We start from the raw sequence: 19249 nt of genomic DNA, 5'->3' as shown, positions 1-19249 counted from the left end.
AATGTTTGCCAGTCAATCCAAAATTTGCCCAATATAGCGTCTTTGTTCCTGTGTGTCTGTGCTTACAAAAACCCTTTGGCTTCATACCATGCTGAGGAACTCTTATCTGACTTCCAGACCAGAAGTTCTCCAATTCATGAATTGAAAAGGAAAGCTTATGATTTCATACACAAATTTAATATTATGGAAATTTAAATTTTAACAGTATAAACATAGGCCCAGGTTCGGAAAGGCTAGAGAACGCCTCTGGGGCAGAGAAATGCGAGAGACCAAATCAAATGGACTCAAACGGACAACTTCTATTGTTTAGTAGTTTCCAACCTTCTTGTCTTCTGTGGAACCTTTTTCACAGCAAAAACCTGATGCAAAATCTCAGTGTATGAAAGATATCAAGTTACAGTTGCTCTAGTTGAAGGGGTCAGACCAGTCACCAAGCCATTCCAACGTGTCCCCTGAAGCACCTCCTCTGAGTGTTAAGAGTTCAAATATCACAGCTGTCCCAACCTCTAGGCTTGGACCCATGTCCTGGATCCTCACACGCTAACTCTCCAGCCTTCCCTCCATGATCTCCCTGGGGAGGCAGGAAGTGGCAATGACCTCTGCTGGGTGCCTGGGGTTTTACAAACCTTTATTCACAGTAGCCTCACAACTTTGCTAAGTGGGAATTACTACGCTCATTCTGCAGAGGAGAAGTCTGAAGCTTTGAGAGCAAAAGTAACTTGCTCAAGATCACACAGCTACTAAGGGGAGGAGTCCATTCATATCAACCTATCTGCCTCAAAGCCCATGGACTTCCCACAGAACAGATTCCACCCACTTCAGACAGCACTCATGGTTAGCAGGCATCTAAGGATAGGTACCTTTCAGGATACTAAGATTTCTGAAGTCTCCAGGCACACAGGCTTAACATGCTTTGTAATTTAGACTTAAAAAATAAATATGTGTCTCTAGAGTGTCCAAAGCACCATACAATTTTAAAATGTGATTTTTTTATATGTTTCACATGTAAATATATTTTGTGAGATATAACTTAAATGCTTCTATAAGCCTAAAAAAAAGCTATGAAAGAGTATAGATGTATCTTACACTCACTGGGTGTCTATTCTATGACAGGAATTTCAAAAATATTATCCTATTCCATATTCAACCTCATTGTGGAGAGAAGGGTAATGGGGCTCAGAGGGGTGAAATTATTGCACAAAGATCTGAGAGCTCAGGAGCTGCTGCTGGATTTTGTGAAGATGGTTTCTTCCTAAGCTGAACTACTTGTCCCCAAGGGGAGTCCCAGAGATGGCACTTCAGAGGCAAAGGCCCGCTCTGCCTATGACAGGCACTGCCACAGTGTGGCTCCACTGTGGGCACCCAACAACTCCACCCAAAAGGGGATGGGAACAGTTAGGCACCGAAGACCACGTGGAAGACAAAGTGAGTAACAGCTTTCATTTAAAAAAACAAAACAACCCAGGAACATTAGGCATGTGAAACTGGGTGTTAAAGTGACTTAATTAATTCTCACTCTACAATAAACAAGCATATGAAAAGAGGGGTCAGTGTGATGCTTGGAAAAATGAGTTCTTTGTGGCTTTTGTGCTCCAAGAAGAGAAAGGACAAAGTTTCAATGTATTACAGCTCAGTGAATTTAATGTTATACTAGAGGAAGCATGAAGATGTTTCAGAATAAATTTATTTGTCTTTTAGGAAACTACTTCACTGAGTTGGAAGGAAATAATGATCCTTGTAGGCAGGTGATCAGGACTGTATGCCTCTGCAAAATAGCCGTGCGCTCGCTCAGAAGTCAGATGGGCCTGGGCTTGAAACCCAGTTTGTCTGCTTACTAGCTGTGTGAACTTGAATGAATTGCTTAACCTGTCTGAGCCTCGGTTTCATAATCTGTAAAACGGAACTAATATCAAACTTACAGGGGGTATGGTGAGGATCCAATGACATAAGCTAAAGCACCTTGTACCCTAGTTGACACATATTAGATGTTTAACAAAGAATAACTCTTATTATAATGATTCCCATGAGTTCAAGTATACAATCAGTTTCCAAGTGTCCCAGACAGCTCTCGCTACCTCAACCCACACATAAGACAGCCGCACCACCCCATAGCCATGGTGGAAATGCTAACTTAGCTCCTGAAGCAGTCCCATCTGAGACGTGACAGGTAAAAAATACCATAAAAGGTGAGCTTTCCCAGCCTGCTTCACCACCTGACCTCTCCCTTCTGTTATTTTCTCTAAGGTGCTGGCAGGTTGATAGTTTATAATAACTTACAGATTAACAGTAAAAAAATTTCAACTCTAGCTTGCTTTGCCTCCCCAGCAAGATCCCTGAGCAAAGCGATCATGCCATTATTCTTCTTTGTATCCCCTGCTAGTCCCAGCCCTGAGAGCCAGCACCCACCCGCTGGCTGGTTAACTGCTTGGAGTAGGGCTGGACGCTGGGCATCAGTTGCGTCTGTCTCCAGTTCCTGTCCTCAGAGCTCTCTCCAGCCTCAAGCAGCCTCTTCCAGCAGGGGGCGCTATCATGATCTAGGGGATCCTCTTTCCACTTCCAGCCCAGATGGCTACCACCTCTCACCGCAGTAATGGAGACAGAACGAAAGCAGGTAAAGTGATTTGTAAATGATCAAGAGTCTGCAAAGGAAAGGCAGGCTGTGCATCTATTAATTTATTATTGCTAAATGAAATTGATAAAAATATTCATTGTACTCTACAAGGCTTCATCAAGTAGGGTAAGGTTGTTTTGTTTTGTTTACTCTTCATAATAGAAATTCATTGTGGGCTTTAAGTAAGGGGGTAGTGGGTGAGAAAGGGGTATCAGTAATCTTGCTGTCCATCCAACCACCCCAAAACTTAGCGGCTTAAACCAACCACCATTTTATTTGCTCATGATCCTCTGGGTCGGCATTTAGACAGGCCTGTAGGGGCATTTAAGTTACTTCTCACAAAATGTATCTACAAGTCAGACATTTTAACAAAACACATTTTAAAATTGTATAGCTCCTCTCTGTTCCTTGTGCTGTCAGCTGGGCTTCCTCCTGTGTTTGCAGCCAGCTGGCAAGTTGGCTGGAGGCTGGCAGGTCCCATGAGATCCCTCAAGTGTCTGGCAGCTGGCTGAGTCTTCCCATAGAGGTGCGGCAGTTCTCCTCTCCATGGCCCCTCATCCTCTCGTGGGTTGGACCAAGCTTTTGGCAGGATAATCCAAGCACTTCAACAAAGCAAGAGTGGAAACTGCAAGGCCTCCTGAGGCCTGGATGCAGAAGTTGTATGACATAACTTCCACCACACTCTTTCGGTCAAAGCAAGTCACAGGGCCAGCACAGATTCAAGAGGATGCTAAGTAGGCTCCATCTCTTGATGTGGGAGTAGCATGCGTGGTCAAAGGTGGGAAGGATTGTTAGAGGCTATCTTTGCACACAATCCATCACAGTGAATTGTGAATTTACCAACAATATTTTGGATAAATCTAACATGACACTTGGGTTTGGCTTAGTGAGTACTTGTGACTAATAAACCAGCCAAAAGAGTTTCTATTTCTTATCTCACCTTGATTTAGGAGAATCAGATCATCTCCAGGCCAAACATCATTTTCTTCCCAACCAAAAATGCCACTGTCATTTGTGCTTAGCCCACCATGGCCAAGCTGATAATAGACTCCATCTCCCTAGAGTGGGCCCATTCTGTCAAGCTGCCTCCTAAATGTCTCTTAAATCCACCTTATTCCCTCCATCTCCATTGCCACCCATCTAGGCCAAGTCGCCATTCCTTGACACCTGAACTATTCATTACAATTGTTTTGTAACTACTCTCCTGATTTAAATGTGCCTTCCTCAGGGACATTTTGGTGACTTTATCAGGTAATTAAAAACTTTCTGAGTGCAGGGAAATTGGAACCCCTATCCATTGCTGGTACGAATGCAAAATGATACAACTGTTGTGGAAAACAGTGTGGCAGTTCCTCAAATAACTAAAAACAGAACTACCATATGACCCAGCAATCCCACTCCTAGGTATATACCCAGGGGACTTGAGGGCAGTGACATGAACAGACATATGTACACCAATGTTCACTGCAGCACTATTCACAATAGCGAAAAGGTGCAACCAATCTAAATGTCCATCAATGGACAAATGGATAAGCAAAATGTGGTGCATACATACAATGGAATACTACAACATGGATGAAAGTTGAAAACATCATGCTGAGTGAAATAACTCAATCATAGAAGGACAAATATTGTATGATCTCACTTATATAAAACAGGTAAATATATAGAGACCAAAGTTTATCAGTGGTTACCAGGGGGAGTGAGGGAGGAAAGAAGGGGAGTCATTGTTTGGGAAGCAGTGAGTTTGTTCTGGTGATGGGAAATTCGCCATCAATTAAGGGTAACAGTTGCACAACTGATTAATGTAATAGATATAATTAAGTTATACAGCTGAAAAATGTTGAATTGGTAAATATTGTGTTATAAATTTTTTTTACCAAAAAAAAGCAGCTGTTGAGGCTGCTTATGCACAATCAAACACTTCACGGGATTTGTGTTTTTGGTTTGTAGTTTTAGGGTCATGGTTTCGAGGGACATCCCAATCCCTCCTAGTTCCTTGCATATTGTCTGGGGTTTTAAAAGCTAGCAAGCGGCGATCCAAGGTACAACAATTGGTCTCTATTCAGCTGAAGCAACAGAGGAAGAAGAATCAAAAATCAAAGGAGGAAATCAAAAGTGTATCTCGTTGCCTCCTTTACCATGAGACCAGAAGAACTGGATGGTGCCCAGCTAACATTACTGAATGTTTTGATCAAAGATTCTACAGAATAATTCTGATTAAAAGGGGGGAAATGTGAAACAGAATTTAAATTCTCAATGGAATCCAGACTTTCTGGAGTCATTGAGGCTCAATGAGCCCTCGAATATTGCCCTGAGATAATCTTTAAACTTTCAACCTTAAACCAAAACTATCCCCTGAAGTCTTCTGTGAACCAAAAAAAATTGCTTAATTAGTAAAGTACATCTGCCTTGAGCATTGTGTTTTTTAAAAGAATTACCTATGTGAGATTAAATTGACAATGGCAACTCGAAAGTTTGGATGGGAAGCTTAGGGGGCAGTGAGCTTAGGATAATGGTAGTGGAATAATCTGGAAGAGGATAGTGAGAGTGGTAGCACAACTTGAAGTACATAACCAATGTCACTGAATTGTACATGTAGAAATTGTTTAAATTGTGTATCTTTGGCTATGTATACTTTCACCAAAACCAAATAAACACATCCTGTGGTAGGCAGAATTATGGCCTCCTCCCTCCCCTGTCCTAATCCCTGGAACCTTAGAATATGTTATATGGCAAAGGGGAATGAAGGTTGCAGATGAAATTAAGGTTGATAATGAGCTGACCTTAAAATGGGGGGATTAGCTTGGACTATCGAGGTAGGCCCAATGTAATTATAAGGTTCCTTAAAAGTGGAAGAGGGAAGTAGATGAGAGTCAGAGGGAGACAGGAAACATGGAAGACCAGTCAGAGAGAGAAAGATGCAACGTTGCAGGTTTTGAACCACTGCTGTACTCCATCTCTATCAACATCTGGCATCATCCAGTTCTTGGATTTGTTTTCTCTGATTACCAATTATTTTTAGCATCTCTTTACATATAGGGTCACTATGAGTAGGAATAGACTAGACAGCAATGGGTTTTTTGGTTACATATTTGATAGTCTTTAGGATTTTCTCTGTTAATCTTCTATTGTGGTTGCTGGCCTCTTCTTGTCGATTTCCAAGAGTGCTCTGTATGTTCTTAATACCTCTTTACTGGAATTGAAATAGTATCTTCCCATTCTTTCAGCTAATTAACTCTATCCGTAGAGATATCCTAAATTTTCATGTAATCAAATTTATTAATATTTTGCTTTATGGTTGTGTTTCTGAAGTTTTATTAAAGAAGTCATTCCTTGTCCTAAGTCACAAGATATATTCCTCTATTAATTTTACACTTTTACCTGTCATAATTGGTCTTTAATCCAGATAGAACCCACCTTCTATGCAGTGTTGGGTAGGAATCTGTGTTTCATATAGGGAGAATCCATCCACTAAAGAATCTTTCATTTTCCCCACCAGTCTGTGGTGTCACATTGATTGTAACTTAAGTTCCCATATATGCCTGGGTTTGTCTGTGAGCTCTCCATTCCATTTCACTGATCTAATTGTCTGTCATTGTACCAATACCCACACATTGTATTTCTATGTCCTTATAACATGTCTTCTTAGCTGGTAGAGTAAGTCCCCTCCCCTTTATTAACTATTTTAATAAACTATTCAACTATTTAGTAAACACCAGGGTTCTTTAGTAAACTATTTAAATTCTTCCATTTACAATTGGGAGTAAATTTATCAATGTCTCAAAACATCCAACGGGAATTTTTACTGAGGTTGCACTAACTTCATTAAATGATTTTGGCAGATTTAACATTTTTATAATATTAAATTGTCCCATCCAGGATTATTCAGATCTCCTTCTGAACAATGGGTTTTTCTAAGTCCTCTGTTTGATTTTTATAGTTTTCTTTAAAGAAGAAACTTTGTTAAAGTTGATTCCTGGACACTTTATATTTCTGTTTGCCATTATGAGTGGTATCTTTTTATTTAAGTGTCTCGTTGGTATTGCAGCTCTTGATTTTTGTTAAGTTGATCTTATATCCTGCATTACTCTCTTCTTTTCTGCCTGAGTTTGGATGAAATTCAGAACCACCCTGGTTTCCTCATAAAGTTCCCCCCTCTTGGTATGAAAGCACCTGGAAAGCTGATAAATTCAACAGAAGAGTCATACAGCACGAGATCAGACCAAAGAAACTGCTGGTAAAGCCCTGTGAATACCCCTAACCTACAACAAAGAACATTTTTGTCCCCCAGATTCAGCATCTTCCTTCCCTGGCTGCAACGTGCTGAATAAATCTAGATATATTTTGATGGCTCCCTCTTGTATAAAAACACTTATGTGTATTTGCATAATAAGCTACCTTAAAGGCTGCTTGGGAGCTATTCTGCCTCCTCCCATAATTTGTAGCTGAAATAATCCAACTCTTGATGGCCCACAAACCTGATCACAAATACTCCATATCAATACGTAAGACAGTAAAATAACTTGCTCACCCAGAAATCTCTGGTCCCAGAGGCACAAGTTGTAAGTCTGTTAACTGGAAGCACCATTTCCCTGAGGGATATTAGTTTTAAAAATTTATTTGATATGGAAAATTGGCATCTGAAAATTGTCCTTAATCTACAGTTGGTAACTTAACCCCTGCACTGTAACGAATGGAGTAGCACTGATGGGCTGGCTTAATTTTTTGTTTCTTCTAAAACTCAGCTTCAACCAGGGCAACCAGACACAACCTGAAAACATTCAGGGAGATGCATTTGCTCTGCTGAGTCTTCGGGAAGACTTACCAAAGCTTCGATTTCACTGGAAAGCCCTCAGGGACAGAGTCCCCTTCCGTCTACAACTCCTCCAGGACAGAGCCCCCCTTCTGCCTATAAGCCCTCCGGGACAGAGGCCCCCTTCTGTCCATAAGTCCTCCAGGACAGAGCCCCACTTCTGTCTAAAAGCCTTCTGGGATAGGGCCCCCGTTCTGTCTATAAGTCCTCTGGGACAGAGTTCCCCTTCTGTCTATAAGCCCTCTGGAACAGAGCCCCCCCCTTCTGTCTATAAGCCCTCCGGGACAGAGACCCCCTTCTGTCCATAGGTCCTCCGGGACAGAGCCCCACTTCTGTCTATAAGCCCTCCAGGACAGAGCCCCCCTTCTGTCTATAAGCCCTCCGGGACAGAGCCCCCCTTCTGTCTATAAGCCCTCCGGGACAGAGCCCCCTTCTGTCTATAAGCCCTCCGGGACAGAAGCCCCCTTCTGTCCATAAGTCCTCCAGGACAGAGCCTCCCCACTCCCTACCAGGGGACTCCTCCATCAAAACAGTGTAAAATGGGCTTTCTGAAGAGGTATCAAGCTAGCTTTAACTAGTATTAATCCTTTTTTTCTTTCATGTGTTCTCACCAGGCTTCCTGATTCCAGCAGAAGCCTGAAATATACACAACCAGCGTATTTTAAATGGCTTTATTAAAGGTTATTAATATAAAATATGACCAAGTTACAAGTTGTCAGTAAGAATTTATAGTTTTTGAAAATGTGTATCAAAGAAAGGGTGGTGCATTCAACCTTAGGGGTAGCTGCTCTGACATCCAAGGGTCAGAGGTGGGCAGGGTGACCATAGCTGCTCCGAATGAGGGCCACCTCTGAGACCCAGAGGTAGGGGATGGGTCCCCCGGTGAAAGAACAGAGACTGGTTTCTCATCTCCTTGGGGAGGTTTTGTAACATGCAGTCATCCAAAGCAGTGCTCTGAATCTCAGGTGCAAAGAGTGGGTTGGGGGTAGGGCAGGTTCCAAAACTACATACAGGCTTCAGCTGAAAAGTGTGTATTTTTTTTTTCAACAAATATAAGCTTCTAATACACGGAAAAGAAAGTGACAAAGTAAGAGCTTAATTTTCCTCTACTTGGGCACACTGAACATAGATCCCCAAGAGAAAGGGGAAAGAAACTACTTTTGCCTAGACTCTGCCCAGGGTTTGGAGGAAGATCCCGCAGGTCAGGAGGGATGGAGAGCCTGGGAGCAAGACCCCCAGTCCTTCATTACCTCTCGGATGTCAGTACCTCCATTACTTCCGAAACTGGAGCAAAGCAACACAATGCTTAGAACTCTCTCTCTGATTTCCCATTTTCTGATTTTTACATTTAATCCTGGGAGGCTCTGCTATTAAGAAATTTTAAAAAATATTATGAAAGATAACTAAACACTGGTGGACACTGGCCCTAGATGGTACTAGATGGCAGAAGCTTTCAACAATGCTTACACCCCCTAAGCTCCAAAGAGAACTCGAAGGGAATTTATGAGAAAGTTGGAAAGAAAATCATCTCCCAAGAGAACAGACAGATCATCTTGGACCAACTGTCCAAGGACATAAGCCTTTCTTCCCTGCTACAAAAACACCCAAGGAACATAAGCTCACATCTACACATCTTAAAAAAAAAAAGAGCCCAAATTCTAAGATGGATCATGTAATACCTCGCTGCCCACGAGGCTGAGAGTAGAAGGCAGGGCAGGCTGCAAGCCCATCCCTGAGGCTGCAACCCAAAAGGGAAGCAAGCATCCTGCTTGTGTGGTTCCAGCTCGGATTCGAAGCCCCTTCCCCTCATCGCAATGTGGGAAGCCCCCTGCCCCTTGTATGTATCAACTATACTCAAATAGTACAGAAAGAACCTGTATTTGCCAAATTATAGTCAGTCGCCAAAGAGGAAATGTAAAACCTGAGTCCCCAAGGGGCCAAGCAAGGTTAAGGGACATAAAGCAATTGGCAGGAACCAACCCAAAAGTTGGCTGAGCCACAGCTTTGGCAGAAACTTTCCTTGAAAAAAATAAAGTTGCCATATGCTTGACCTTGGAGCAAGTAAAATATTCCGGAAATCACTGTAGAAGGTCCTATGACACAGAAAAACATTAAAAAACAAAAAACACACTGTGGTATTGAAACCAAACGCTCACTGGCAAGGGCTCAAAGGAATTAAGGCTTCAGGTGAGAACACAGTGAAAGGAGACGTGTAAGTCATGCTCTACTGGGGACAATGGCTCTGCCCAGCACCTCCTGCACGCCATGCAGCTCAGGTGCAATGGTCGGGGACACCAAGTAGGCAGCTTCCTGAGGGAAGGACACACTCCCTCCTGCTCGGAACATGGTCCACCTGCTCCACTGGGCAGCCCTGGAGTCTCCAGCCAAAGTCAGAGGTCACCGGAGCAGCAAGGAACACAGTGGGGGGCAAAGTCCAGCTCCAAGGGACACCTTCACTTTGACACCACCGGTCTCCAGGGGCATGCCACTGAGCGATGCAGACACTTGCTTTTGCACTTCTGGTAGTGGTCAGGGTGGAAGAGGATCCATCACAGGGCAGGCTGACCAGTCCTTGTGAAGGACATTGCCTCCACCTGCCAGTCTCACACTGAAAGGTTCAAACCCAACTCATCAGAAGCCAGCTCTTTCCTCTAGCAATGCGTGCCATTGGCCCTTTCTCCTGTCGATGCCCAGTATGGGAATAACCAACAGGTCACAGAAGTAACAAAGAATTTCCAAAAGGACATTGGTATAAAACAAGAAAAGTGGTAGCCCCGTGGCTGCTAAATCTAGATACAAAATAATGAAAAGTTAATACAAAACTTTTAAACATGCAACTTTTTTTAAACAATGGTCAACAGTTTCAATATGTATTAGGGCAGGTTAAGGAGGAACTTTACCACATGCCAACCATCTGAATCTGAGAAATGCCGTGAGGGTGGCGAGTGGCACACAATATGAAAAGTGTGGCTTCAGCAGGAGAACGCCTGGACACGTGCAGCATCGGTGAGAGCATTGTTGGGGGCAAATCCTTCCATGGTCACAGCCAGGACGTTGATGTCATGATAGCTGAGGATATCAATCACCCCATCAAAGTTAACCCCATCCATCAAAGGCGGGATAAAAGAGAAGGAGATGGAGATCATGTTTATGATTTCTGTTGACATGGTTGAGAAAACTCTCTCTTTGAGGAGGGGGAAAACTGGGTGGAGCTGGGAACAGGAGTTTTATTTACAATATTGACTGAGTTCCTAACAGTCTTTAAAAATTTCAAATGTAAAACTGCTGTTATCAAATCACTGAAAATGGCATATATATCTGGTCTTACCAAAAAAGGAAAAGACCATATTTAACAATTTCCCAATGATTAAGAAAAGAGTGTACAGAAATCAGGGAAATACACAACAAAAATGTTGCCTTTTTATCCTTCACCACCATACCACTTTGGAAAACATTTGGGGGTTCTTGGTTTTACTTTTTTTTTCTTGTCTAGCTCATTTTACCAATTGTCCAGAAAATCAAATCCCGTCTTCAAGACAACACTGCTGGAGCTGACCTGCAGAAGAGACAGAAACGCAGAGTAAGGAGGGAGCTTTTGCCCGTTATGCGTAACCTAAAAACAGCATCTCATTTAAAATGACCCAAATGAAGCAGCCTGCTTCCGCCTCAGAGGCTCCCTGGCCTGAATGGACCTCAGTGCTTGGAACCAGAAAATTAAATAAACTCACACTGCCAGCATCCAACACCTTCCCCTCCCTCCCCAGGCAAGTCTGCGAGCAGCCTGCAGACCTGCCTATTGAGCAAAGGAGAGAAAGACAGTTTTTCTATTTGTGAATGACAGAGACAAGTTTAAATGTATTCACTGTGAAATAAGAGAACAAATCATAAAGGTATTCTTTCTAATGTAAAGCAAACACGCGCACACACACAACGTAACAAAAAAGAACTTGCAAAGTTGAAGGAAAGGATTTAAAGCTTATTATTTCTTTCAGATTATGTTAAAAGGATCTGAGGCGACTTTCCCTAAACCAGGAACAATCTTAGGGTACAGGATAACCCACTTAAAGGAAACAGGGCTTGATTTAAAGGGGTCCTTGGTGAACAAGGGCTGTCGCAAGCTGCCGCCCGGTGTATAGCTCAGCAGCCTGGTTAAGGTTTGAGATGCCCTAGTCGTTCCATCTAACACAAGCAAGTCTTTGTCTGGTAGGCTGTGGTCCTCTGGAGCCAGGAAACCTTGGCACGACATCCTCCACGAGGCTGGCAAAGAAAAAACGCTCACGTGGAGGTAATGGCCTGGAACGGACTAAGCAACTTACCCCTGAAGCTTGGCTCAAGTTTTGCTGCACCTGCGGCTCTTGCACAGCGTGCTGAGACACGAAAAATCAATGGTGTCTACTCGCGGTTTTCCTCCTGATCTCCCGTTTCTTAAGTGCTATGGCATTTCACTCTGCGCTTTGCTCTCAGCAATCTCTTCTTTAAGGAATTGTATGTGCTCTCACCTGCTCTCCACTCCCCCCCATACTTTCCTGCTCCTCCTTCTGGTTTATATAAATGCTTCCTTCAGAGGCCGACTCAACTCGAGAGTGTCAAAGAAAGAGGACCGTTTGGGGAAGAGGAGTGCCAAGCATGTTTGTCAGGAAGAGCTGAGAGACAAAAAGATTACGGGGTAAGAGGTAACAACAGGAGATGTGAGAGGGGGCAAGGACCAGAGAGGCAGGGAAGGATGGCATCAAAGCACTGCCTTAGAGGGTGGGGATGATGGAAGTCAGAGAGACAGACACGGAAACAGAACCACACACGCAAGAGATCACACATGTGGATACAGCTACAAGCAGCACAGCAACGCCAAGGACTACTGGCAGCCACCAGACACTGGGGGAGGCAGGGACAGGTGCTCTGTCAGAGTCCTCAAAGGAATGGACATGGCTGATGCCCTGAATTCAGATTTCTAGCCTGCAGAACTATGAGATAATAAATGTCTGTTCTTTACAGCCACTCACTTGTGGTATTTTGTTATGGCAGCACTAGGCAACTAAGACATCCCATAATCACGGAAGTCAGTTCCTTGCAATCAATCTCCTACTACCTCCTAGGGTTCTTCATCAGCAGGACACACAGGCCCTCCACACAGCCTGCTGGTGTGGAGAGGTGCATTCTTCGATCCCTCTGCACCGTCCTCCGCCCCCAAGCCGGGACAAATGAGTCAGGAGCCGCCCAGCCATCATGCCTCCTCCACGTCTCTTGTCTGGCTGCTACCTCATCCCACACCCAAGACCACAACTCGCCATTCCTAAGCAATGTTCTGCTGCATTTTGTGGGTCCTTCTACTAGTGACCGCCAAGGTGAGAACAAGCTGCCATTTCCACAAAGGTCACTGACACTGCAGCAAGCAACCTTCTTGGGCAATACGGTCCTCTGCCCAGACACCCTTCTTCTGCCCCATCTGCTCTCCCAAAGCTCAGGCACCTCTCCTCCCCACCTGGAAGCCGACTGCCACCCCCACTGACATCACCCCCAGGCACCTCTGCTGTAGGAAGTGCCCATGGCCCGCCCACAGCAAGTACCCGCCCCACTTCAAAGAGCTGCTCAGTGTCTCCTCATTCATCTTTGGCCCACGGACCCGTCATGGCAGCCCACCAGCTACAAACCCTGAATTTTGGCCTCACTGTTATTCTAGGTGGCAGCTGGGTTATAACCCCGCACTTGGTCCTCAGTTATCTCATCTGTGAAATGCAGACTACAGCTTACCTCTCAGATTCTTGTTTAAGTTAATGTACAAGTCCTATCACAAAGTAATCTGAGCTCAGAGATGAGTTCTAAGCAGCAAGTAGCTGCTCACAGCTGACCTCACGTCCACACTTAATCCTGGTCCCAAATCCCCAGCAGCACCCTGGGGAAGGCAGCAGTGACATGAGTGGGCCGTGGTGCAGGCTCTGCTGGTGAGCAGACCCTCAGAAGAACTCTCCAGGGGTCAGCAGGAGAGCAGCAGGGGAAAGCTGCTGGCTCCACTGGGGCCACATGGCTAGGCCCTCAACCCTTTGAGGACCAGCACCTTTGGGCAGCGCTCACAGGAGGCCAGGGCACACAGGAGGCCAGGGCACACAGGAGGCCAGGGCTCACGGGAAGCCAGGGTGCATGGGAGGCCAGGGTGCATGGGAGGCCAGGGCACACGGGAGGGCTGCAGCCTCCAGACCCCTTGCGTCTTCCCTCCGGCCGTCCTCATCTGGTGAGCAGGTTTGCCTCTTCTCATCCCCTCCCTCCCTCCTTCCCTCAGGGGATCAGCAAGCACCCCGACTCCTTCAGAACAGCTCTGAGGGACCAGAAAGCACCAGTGTTATGGACAGCACCAGGTGTTTCTCTCGACAGGGGCACAATGTGTGAGGGGGAGCAGAGCTGTGCCAGGAGCTGCTGCCAGGTGGCCATTGCCAGGGTGGGCAGGCGTGGAGCCTGTCTACAGCTTCCTCCAGATGCAGGAACAGCCTGTGCTTTTCTCCCAGAAATGGCGCTCACGCACGCCATGTCCACATGTACTGCTCTGTTGATTACACAACGCTGACTCAAACCCAGGGCTCCCTCTAAAACATAATGTCTAGCTGTAGTTTTTGTTTGTTTTTTGTAACTCTCCAACAGTAGTTTCATTTAAATCAATGGTTTTGTCCTCTCTTTGCTTTTTCACCCTTTTAACATATGCAAAAGGAGCCCTGGTGACGCAGTGGTTAAAGCGATTGACGGCTAACCTAAAGGCAGGCTGTTCGAAACCATCAGCGACTCCTCGGGAGAAAGATGTGGCTGTCTGCTTCTGTAAAGATTTACAGCCTTGGAAACCCTATGGGGTCGTTATGAGTCTTTTTTTTTTTTTTTTTTTAAGATACGCAAACCAACCAGTAAAGGACAAGGGTCACCATTCCCACAAAAAGATGGGCAAAAATTTTTAAAGGAAGCCACTTACACTATGTTTCCCCCTGCACAGTCCCTTCCTTCCTTCCTCACCCCACCTCACCCAGCGACCTCCTAGACATCCTCAGACCTTTCCTTTGCTTCCTCTACATCGAACGGGAGGAACTGCTGCCTCAGAGTCCCTCCCAGGACCCCTATCCTCCCGGGTAGGAAACGAGCATCCAACCAGCTTCCTCTGTATCACCTCAGGACACTGCTGACCCTTCCACACCCAAAACCACCGCCAGCCTCGCAGGCCCCTTCAGTTGAGCAAGTGTCCAACTACCTACCAACCTGACAGCTTTCTCTTCTCAAGGTCCCTGTTCACACGCCCTCCTGCAACCTCCTCCTTGCAGTCAAATAAGTCAAGACGAGCTCGTGTAACCCGCTGCACTGCACATTTACCAGTGGCAGTGCTGACGAATAGCCCAGCTCTCCTGACCCTACAAACACTCTGAAGAGGAGGCAGGCAAGAGGAGGAGGAAGCAGGAGGAAGACGGCCTCCGAGAGCCCTCCATCACTCTAGAAGAAGGGGCCACTGACCTGGAGCAGCATCGCACCAGGGCACCCACCTGTGCAGGCACGGGCTCTGAGAACAGAACATCCTCCGCGTCCTCCTGGATGGCATCAGGGGCAGACGGCTTCCCCTCGGGCTCAGCAGGGCCAGCCTCCCTAGGTGGGCTGGCGGATACCTGCATCAGCAGAGGTCTCTCTCGCTCGGCCCACACGCCAGAGAGGTCGCACAGCTCCTGCCGTGGGCCGCTGGGCCGCTCAGCCTGGGTCTCCTTGTCCTTCGGGGCAGGCTCCTGCCGATGGCACACAGGCACGACCTTCTCCCCCTTCTCCATAGACTTGATCTGGCTGGGGGTCAGCGACTGGAACTCTGTCTCAGGCCCCTCACCCCGGGACCGCTCGGCATTGATCTTCCAGAAGGTGGCCTCCTCCTCCTTCCGCACGGGCCCCAGAGCATCTGGGCCAGGGGGCTTGCTGCCCTGGGAGGACTTGAGGGCCTGCGTGGTGCTGCCTGGGTCTTGGACCGACAAAGAGGAGATGCTGAACTCCATCTGACTCTGGCAAAGGGGGAGCAGGGGAGGGAAGAGACAAGACAGCAATCCTTAAACAGTCAGCTGTGAGAGCCCTGCTGCTCACACACCTCCACCCCAGCAGGTGGCACCAGCAATGACACTACTTAGATCATCCCGGTTATTGTTCTCCATTTGCTGGAAACGACTCCGTCCTGGCGGTGAGTTTCACAACCGCCACCACATATCTGAAACACAGTGAAGCTGGGGTATCCAGGCCCTTCCAGCCCCAGGTCCCAGCTCAGATCCCACGAGCCACACCAACAGCGAAGGCTCTCTACTTGGCAGGCAGAGTGTGCTCACCTGTCTGCTCGTGGTGACCTCAGCGCCTTCCTAAGAGAGCTGAGGAGGAAGGGAAGGATGCCTGCCTCTTTCACGCAGTACAGTGGGGACGCTGGGTTCGCAGCTCAACATAACGCCACTGAAAACCAGTTGCCACCCAGTCTACTCCAACTCATGGCAACTCCGTGTGTGTCAGAGTAGAATCAGGGATGGATTACCCAGTAAGCAAGGTATGCACGGGCTTACTTGTGCTTATTTACTAATCTGTAGTGCACAATTTCACATGGGTTTCTGATTCCATGCATATTTTATGAAGTTATAGTTCTGTTGTGCATATTATCAGGGGTACTGCTTTGACACTTAAGCATCATCCATCCATGCTGCTGCACAGTCTTCATAACAATTTTCTTTTTTTATTGTGCTTTAGGTGAAAGTTTACAGAGCAAATTAGTTTCTCATTAAACAATTAATACACATATTGCTTTGTGACATTGGTTGCCAACCCCGCAACATGTCAACACTCTTCCCTTCTCGACCTCAGGTTCCCCATTTCCATTTGTCCAGCTTTCCCATCCCCTCCTGCCTTCTTGACCTTGCCCCTGGGCTGGTGTCCCCATTTAGTCTCGTATATATGGTTGAACTACATGTGATATTGTTTGTTTTATAGGCCTATCTAATCTTTGGCTGAAGGGTAAACCTCAGGACTGATTTCATTACTGAGCTAAAAGAGTGCCCAGGGTCCGTACTCTTGGGGTTTCTCCAGTCTCTGTCAGGCCAGTAAGTCTGGTCTTTTTTTGTGGGTTAGAACTTTGTTCTATATTTATGTCTAGCTCTGTTTGGGACCCTCTATTGTGATCCATGTCAGAGTAGTCGGTGGTGGTAGCTGGGCACCATCTAGTTGTACTGGATTCAGTCTGGTGGAGGCTGTGGTAATTGTGGTCCATTAGTCCTTTGGACTAATCTTTCCTTTGTGTCTATTGTTTTCTTCATTCTCCCTTGCTCCAGATGGGGTAGGACCAGTAGACAGAGCTTAGATGGCCACTCACAAGATTTTAAAACCCCAGATGCTACTCACCAAGGTAGGATGCATAACATTTTCTTTAAAACCTATGTTATGCCAATTGAGCTAACGTCCCCATATAACCATTGCTTTTAATGGTTGCAAAATATTTCATTAAGCAGCTGTCCCACCATCTACTTGAAAATCTTTTTGTTATCAGACAATTTAGTGCTTCTACTCTTTGTCGTTATAATTCAGGTTATGACAAACATCTTCGTGTGTAATAGCCCTCCTCTATTTTGGGTTAATTTCTTCAGAAAGATTTCCAGAAGTGATATTACTAAATCAAAATAGAAAAGATTTAAACCTTTCTGTTTAAACCCTTCCTGGGAGCAGATTTGCTTTCTAAGGGCTGCCCTGATTCTAATGCCACCAGCTGTCTATCAGAGCACAATGCATCCATGCCATCACTGGGCATAACAACCTAAAAGTATGTTAACTCAGTATACCCAAACATGGCTCTCTTACTTTAAAAAGTGGTCAAGTCTTTACAAACAACAGCGCCCCTCCAGGATTCTAACTAATGGGCCAAAATGTTTGTAAGGGCAAGCACGAAAAATATTGCTTTTTCTGTAAAAACTGCAGGCCCCAGGAGAGCTGCCACGTTCTGGCAGTCTCAGACCTAAGGCCCATCCTTCCTGTGATGGCTAGAGGGCTCCCTCCACATCTCAAAGGCGAGATGGTGAGGCCACGAACGACTCCAAGTTTAAATTACAGCCCAGGCTGCCTGGAACTTCAATGTTACAGAAAACCCAAGGAAAGATATCTGGCTTTGCCAGTTGCTGTGGTTACAAACAGATGTGGGTTCCCGTGTGCAGCCTCTGCGCCAGACCCTTAGTTACTATCTGCATTCTGCGGATGAGGATGGAGGTCTGGCCAGATGAAGTGGTGTGCCCTGGGTCACTGGTCCATCAGGACATCTGGAGTCGGGATTTCCACCCGATGGCCTGAATCAAAGCCTGACAGCTGCACCAATGGCCCTGGATGGGTCTGAAGCCATGCTGGGCATCACTGGTATGTAAGGGCCAGCTGCCACCAGATGCAATGTCAATTTAAACAGCTGAGGGCCTTTGCGCATAGTAGGGTTTTGATAAGTATCTCAATGATCTAATGTGATTTTTAAAGGACTGTGTCTGAGTGAACCTGTCTGTATACTCTCCAAATTCTACAAAGGAATACAGAGACTGTGGGCAGACAGACAATGGTTTCTTTACATAAGCAAATTGCTAAAAAAAAGAGCTCAGAGGTGGAGCCCCAACATTCTGAGAACAGATTTGACTTTGATCTGGAAATTGGAGGATAAGGGAGGCACTTAGCACTGAGCACTTCATCAAACCCCAGGCTTTTTTAGGATCAGCAATTTCTCTTTGCTTAGAAGCCTCTGGAAGCGGGGGCTGAACATTTTGTCTACGTGGAAGGCAGCAACGGGCTGAGCAGCGACGCTGGAGAGAGAAGGCAGTCACAGTGGCTCCAAGAGTGATTGGGGGCCACTGTTGAACTCGGCTAGACGTGGCATCCTCAAACAGAATGACAGATGGCTTCCATCTCCTCCTGGTAACAGAGATCTGGTTAGAAGAGGGCCATGTTGAGAGAAGCAGCTACCTGCTGCTGTGGCTTGGGCGTGGATATGAGGAAAACAAGAATGCAAGAAGAAAAAGTGTTAGCATATTTGCTTCTAAGTCTTTCCACCCATGCATATATTGTTTTTAATTTCACAAATAAAATATGGCTACAGTCTCCTTTTAAGAACAGTCCTCTTTGATCCCCATGCCCTGTGCCGGCCTCCCCTTACCCAGGAAGGAGCAGGGCCCATCATCGGAGTGTTCCTAAACGCCTGCTGGGAAGGGAGGAGCGGAAAGACAGGAAAAGAGGCGGAAAGGCTCTTTTGTCCTGCCGAGACCCAGTTTTACTCAGCTCCAAGAACCCCAGGAACTCTAACAAAAACGGACTCTAACAGGGCCAGGTGGGGGTCTGGAGAGAACACACCGCACCCCGGGGCTGCAGCCCACCAGAGAACTCCTTCAGCCCTGTGGGGCTGTCTACAGTGGCACAGACCACAGGGACCAGTCAGAAGCACAAGGACGGAATGAAAGTGACTCCATGCCCACTTCATGTTTCTTTTGCCGTTTCAAAATACACCTTAATGCTTTTCTGCTTCTGTGACACCACACGGCCCCTGGGATTTCCTCCCTACTGACCACTCTTCCTTCCCTACCACCTGGGGGCAGCCCCAGGCTTCTTTTTACTCTACCGAAAAGTTATCAGTTATTATTCAATGTCAGGGAGCCACAGATTCGCCCCCAGCCAGGAGCTCCTCAGTGAGCCCCAGACCTATGGATAATCCTACCAGGATGTTTAAAAGGTACCTCAGCTTTAACTCACAAAAAAAAAAAAGACCAGATTTACTGGCCTAAAGGAGACTGGAGAAACCTCGAGAGTATGGCCCCCAGACACCCTTTTAG

General features: G+C 46.1%; 1 protein-coding gene across 1 annotated transcript in view; it reads right to left on the bottom strand.

Moving 5' to 3' along the window:
- Positions 1–8448: 8448 nt before the first annotated feature.
- Positions 8449–19249, bottom strand: part of CUNH1orf198 (chromosome unknown C1orf198 homolog) — a 43107-nt gene continuing 32306 nt past the window's right edge. The window contains exons 3-4 of the mRNA XM_004372818.2: positions 14936–15433; positions 8449–10983 (exon numbers count right to left, since the gene is read on the bottom strand). Of these exons, the coding sequence (XP_004372875.1) occupies positions 10927–10983; positions 14936–15433 (555 nt within the window). The 3' untranslated portion in view covers positions 8449–10926. The remainder of the gene's footprint in view (positions 10984–14935; positions 15434–19249) is intronic.

Source organism: Trichechus manatus, unplaced genomic scaffold (genome assembly GCF_000243295.1).
Source record: "Trichechus manatus latirostris isolate Lorelei unplaced genomic scaffold, TriManLat1.0 scaffold00021, whole genome shotgun sequence".
Classification (NCBI taxonomy): Eukaryota; Metazoa; Chordata; class Mammalia; order Sirenia; family Trichechidae; genus Trichechus; species Trichechus manatus.
This window is presented reverse-complemented; position numbering and strand designations above follow the sequence as displayed.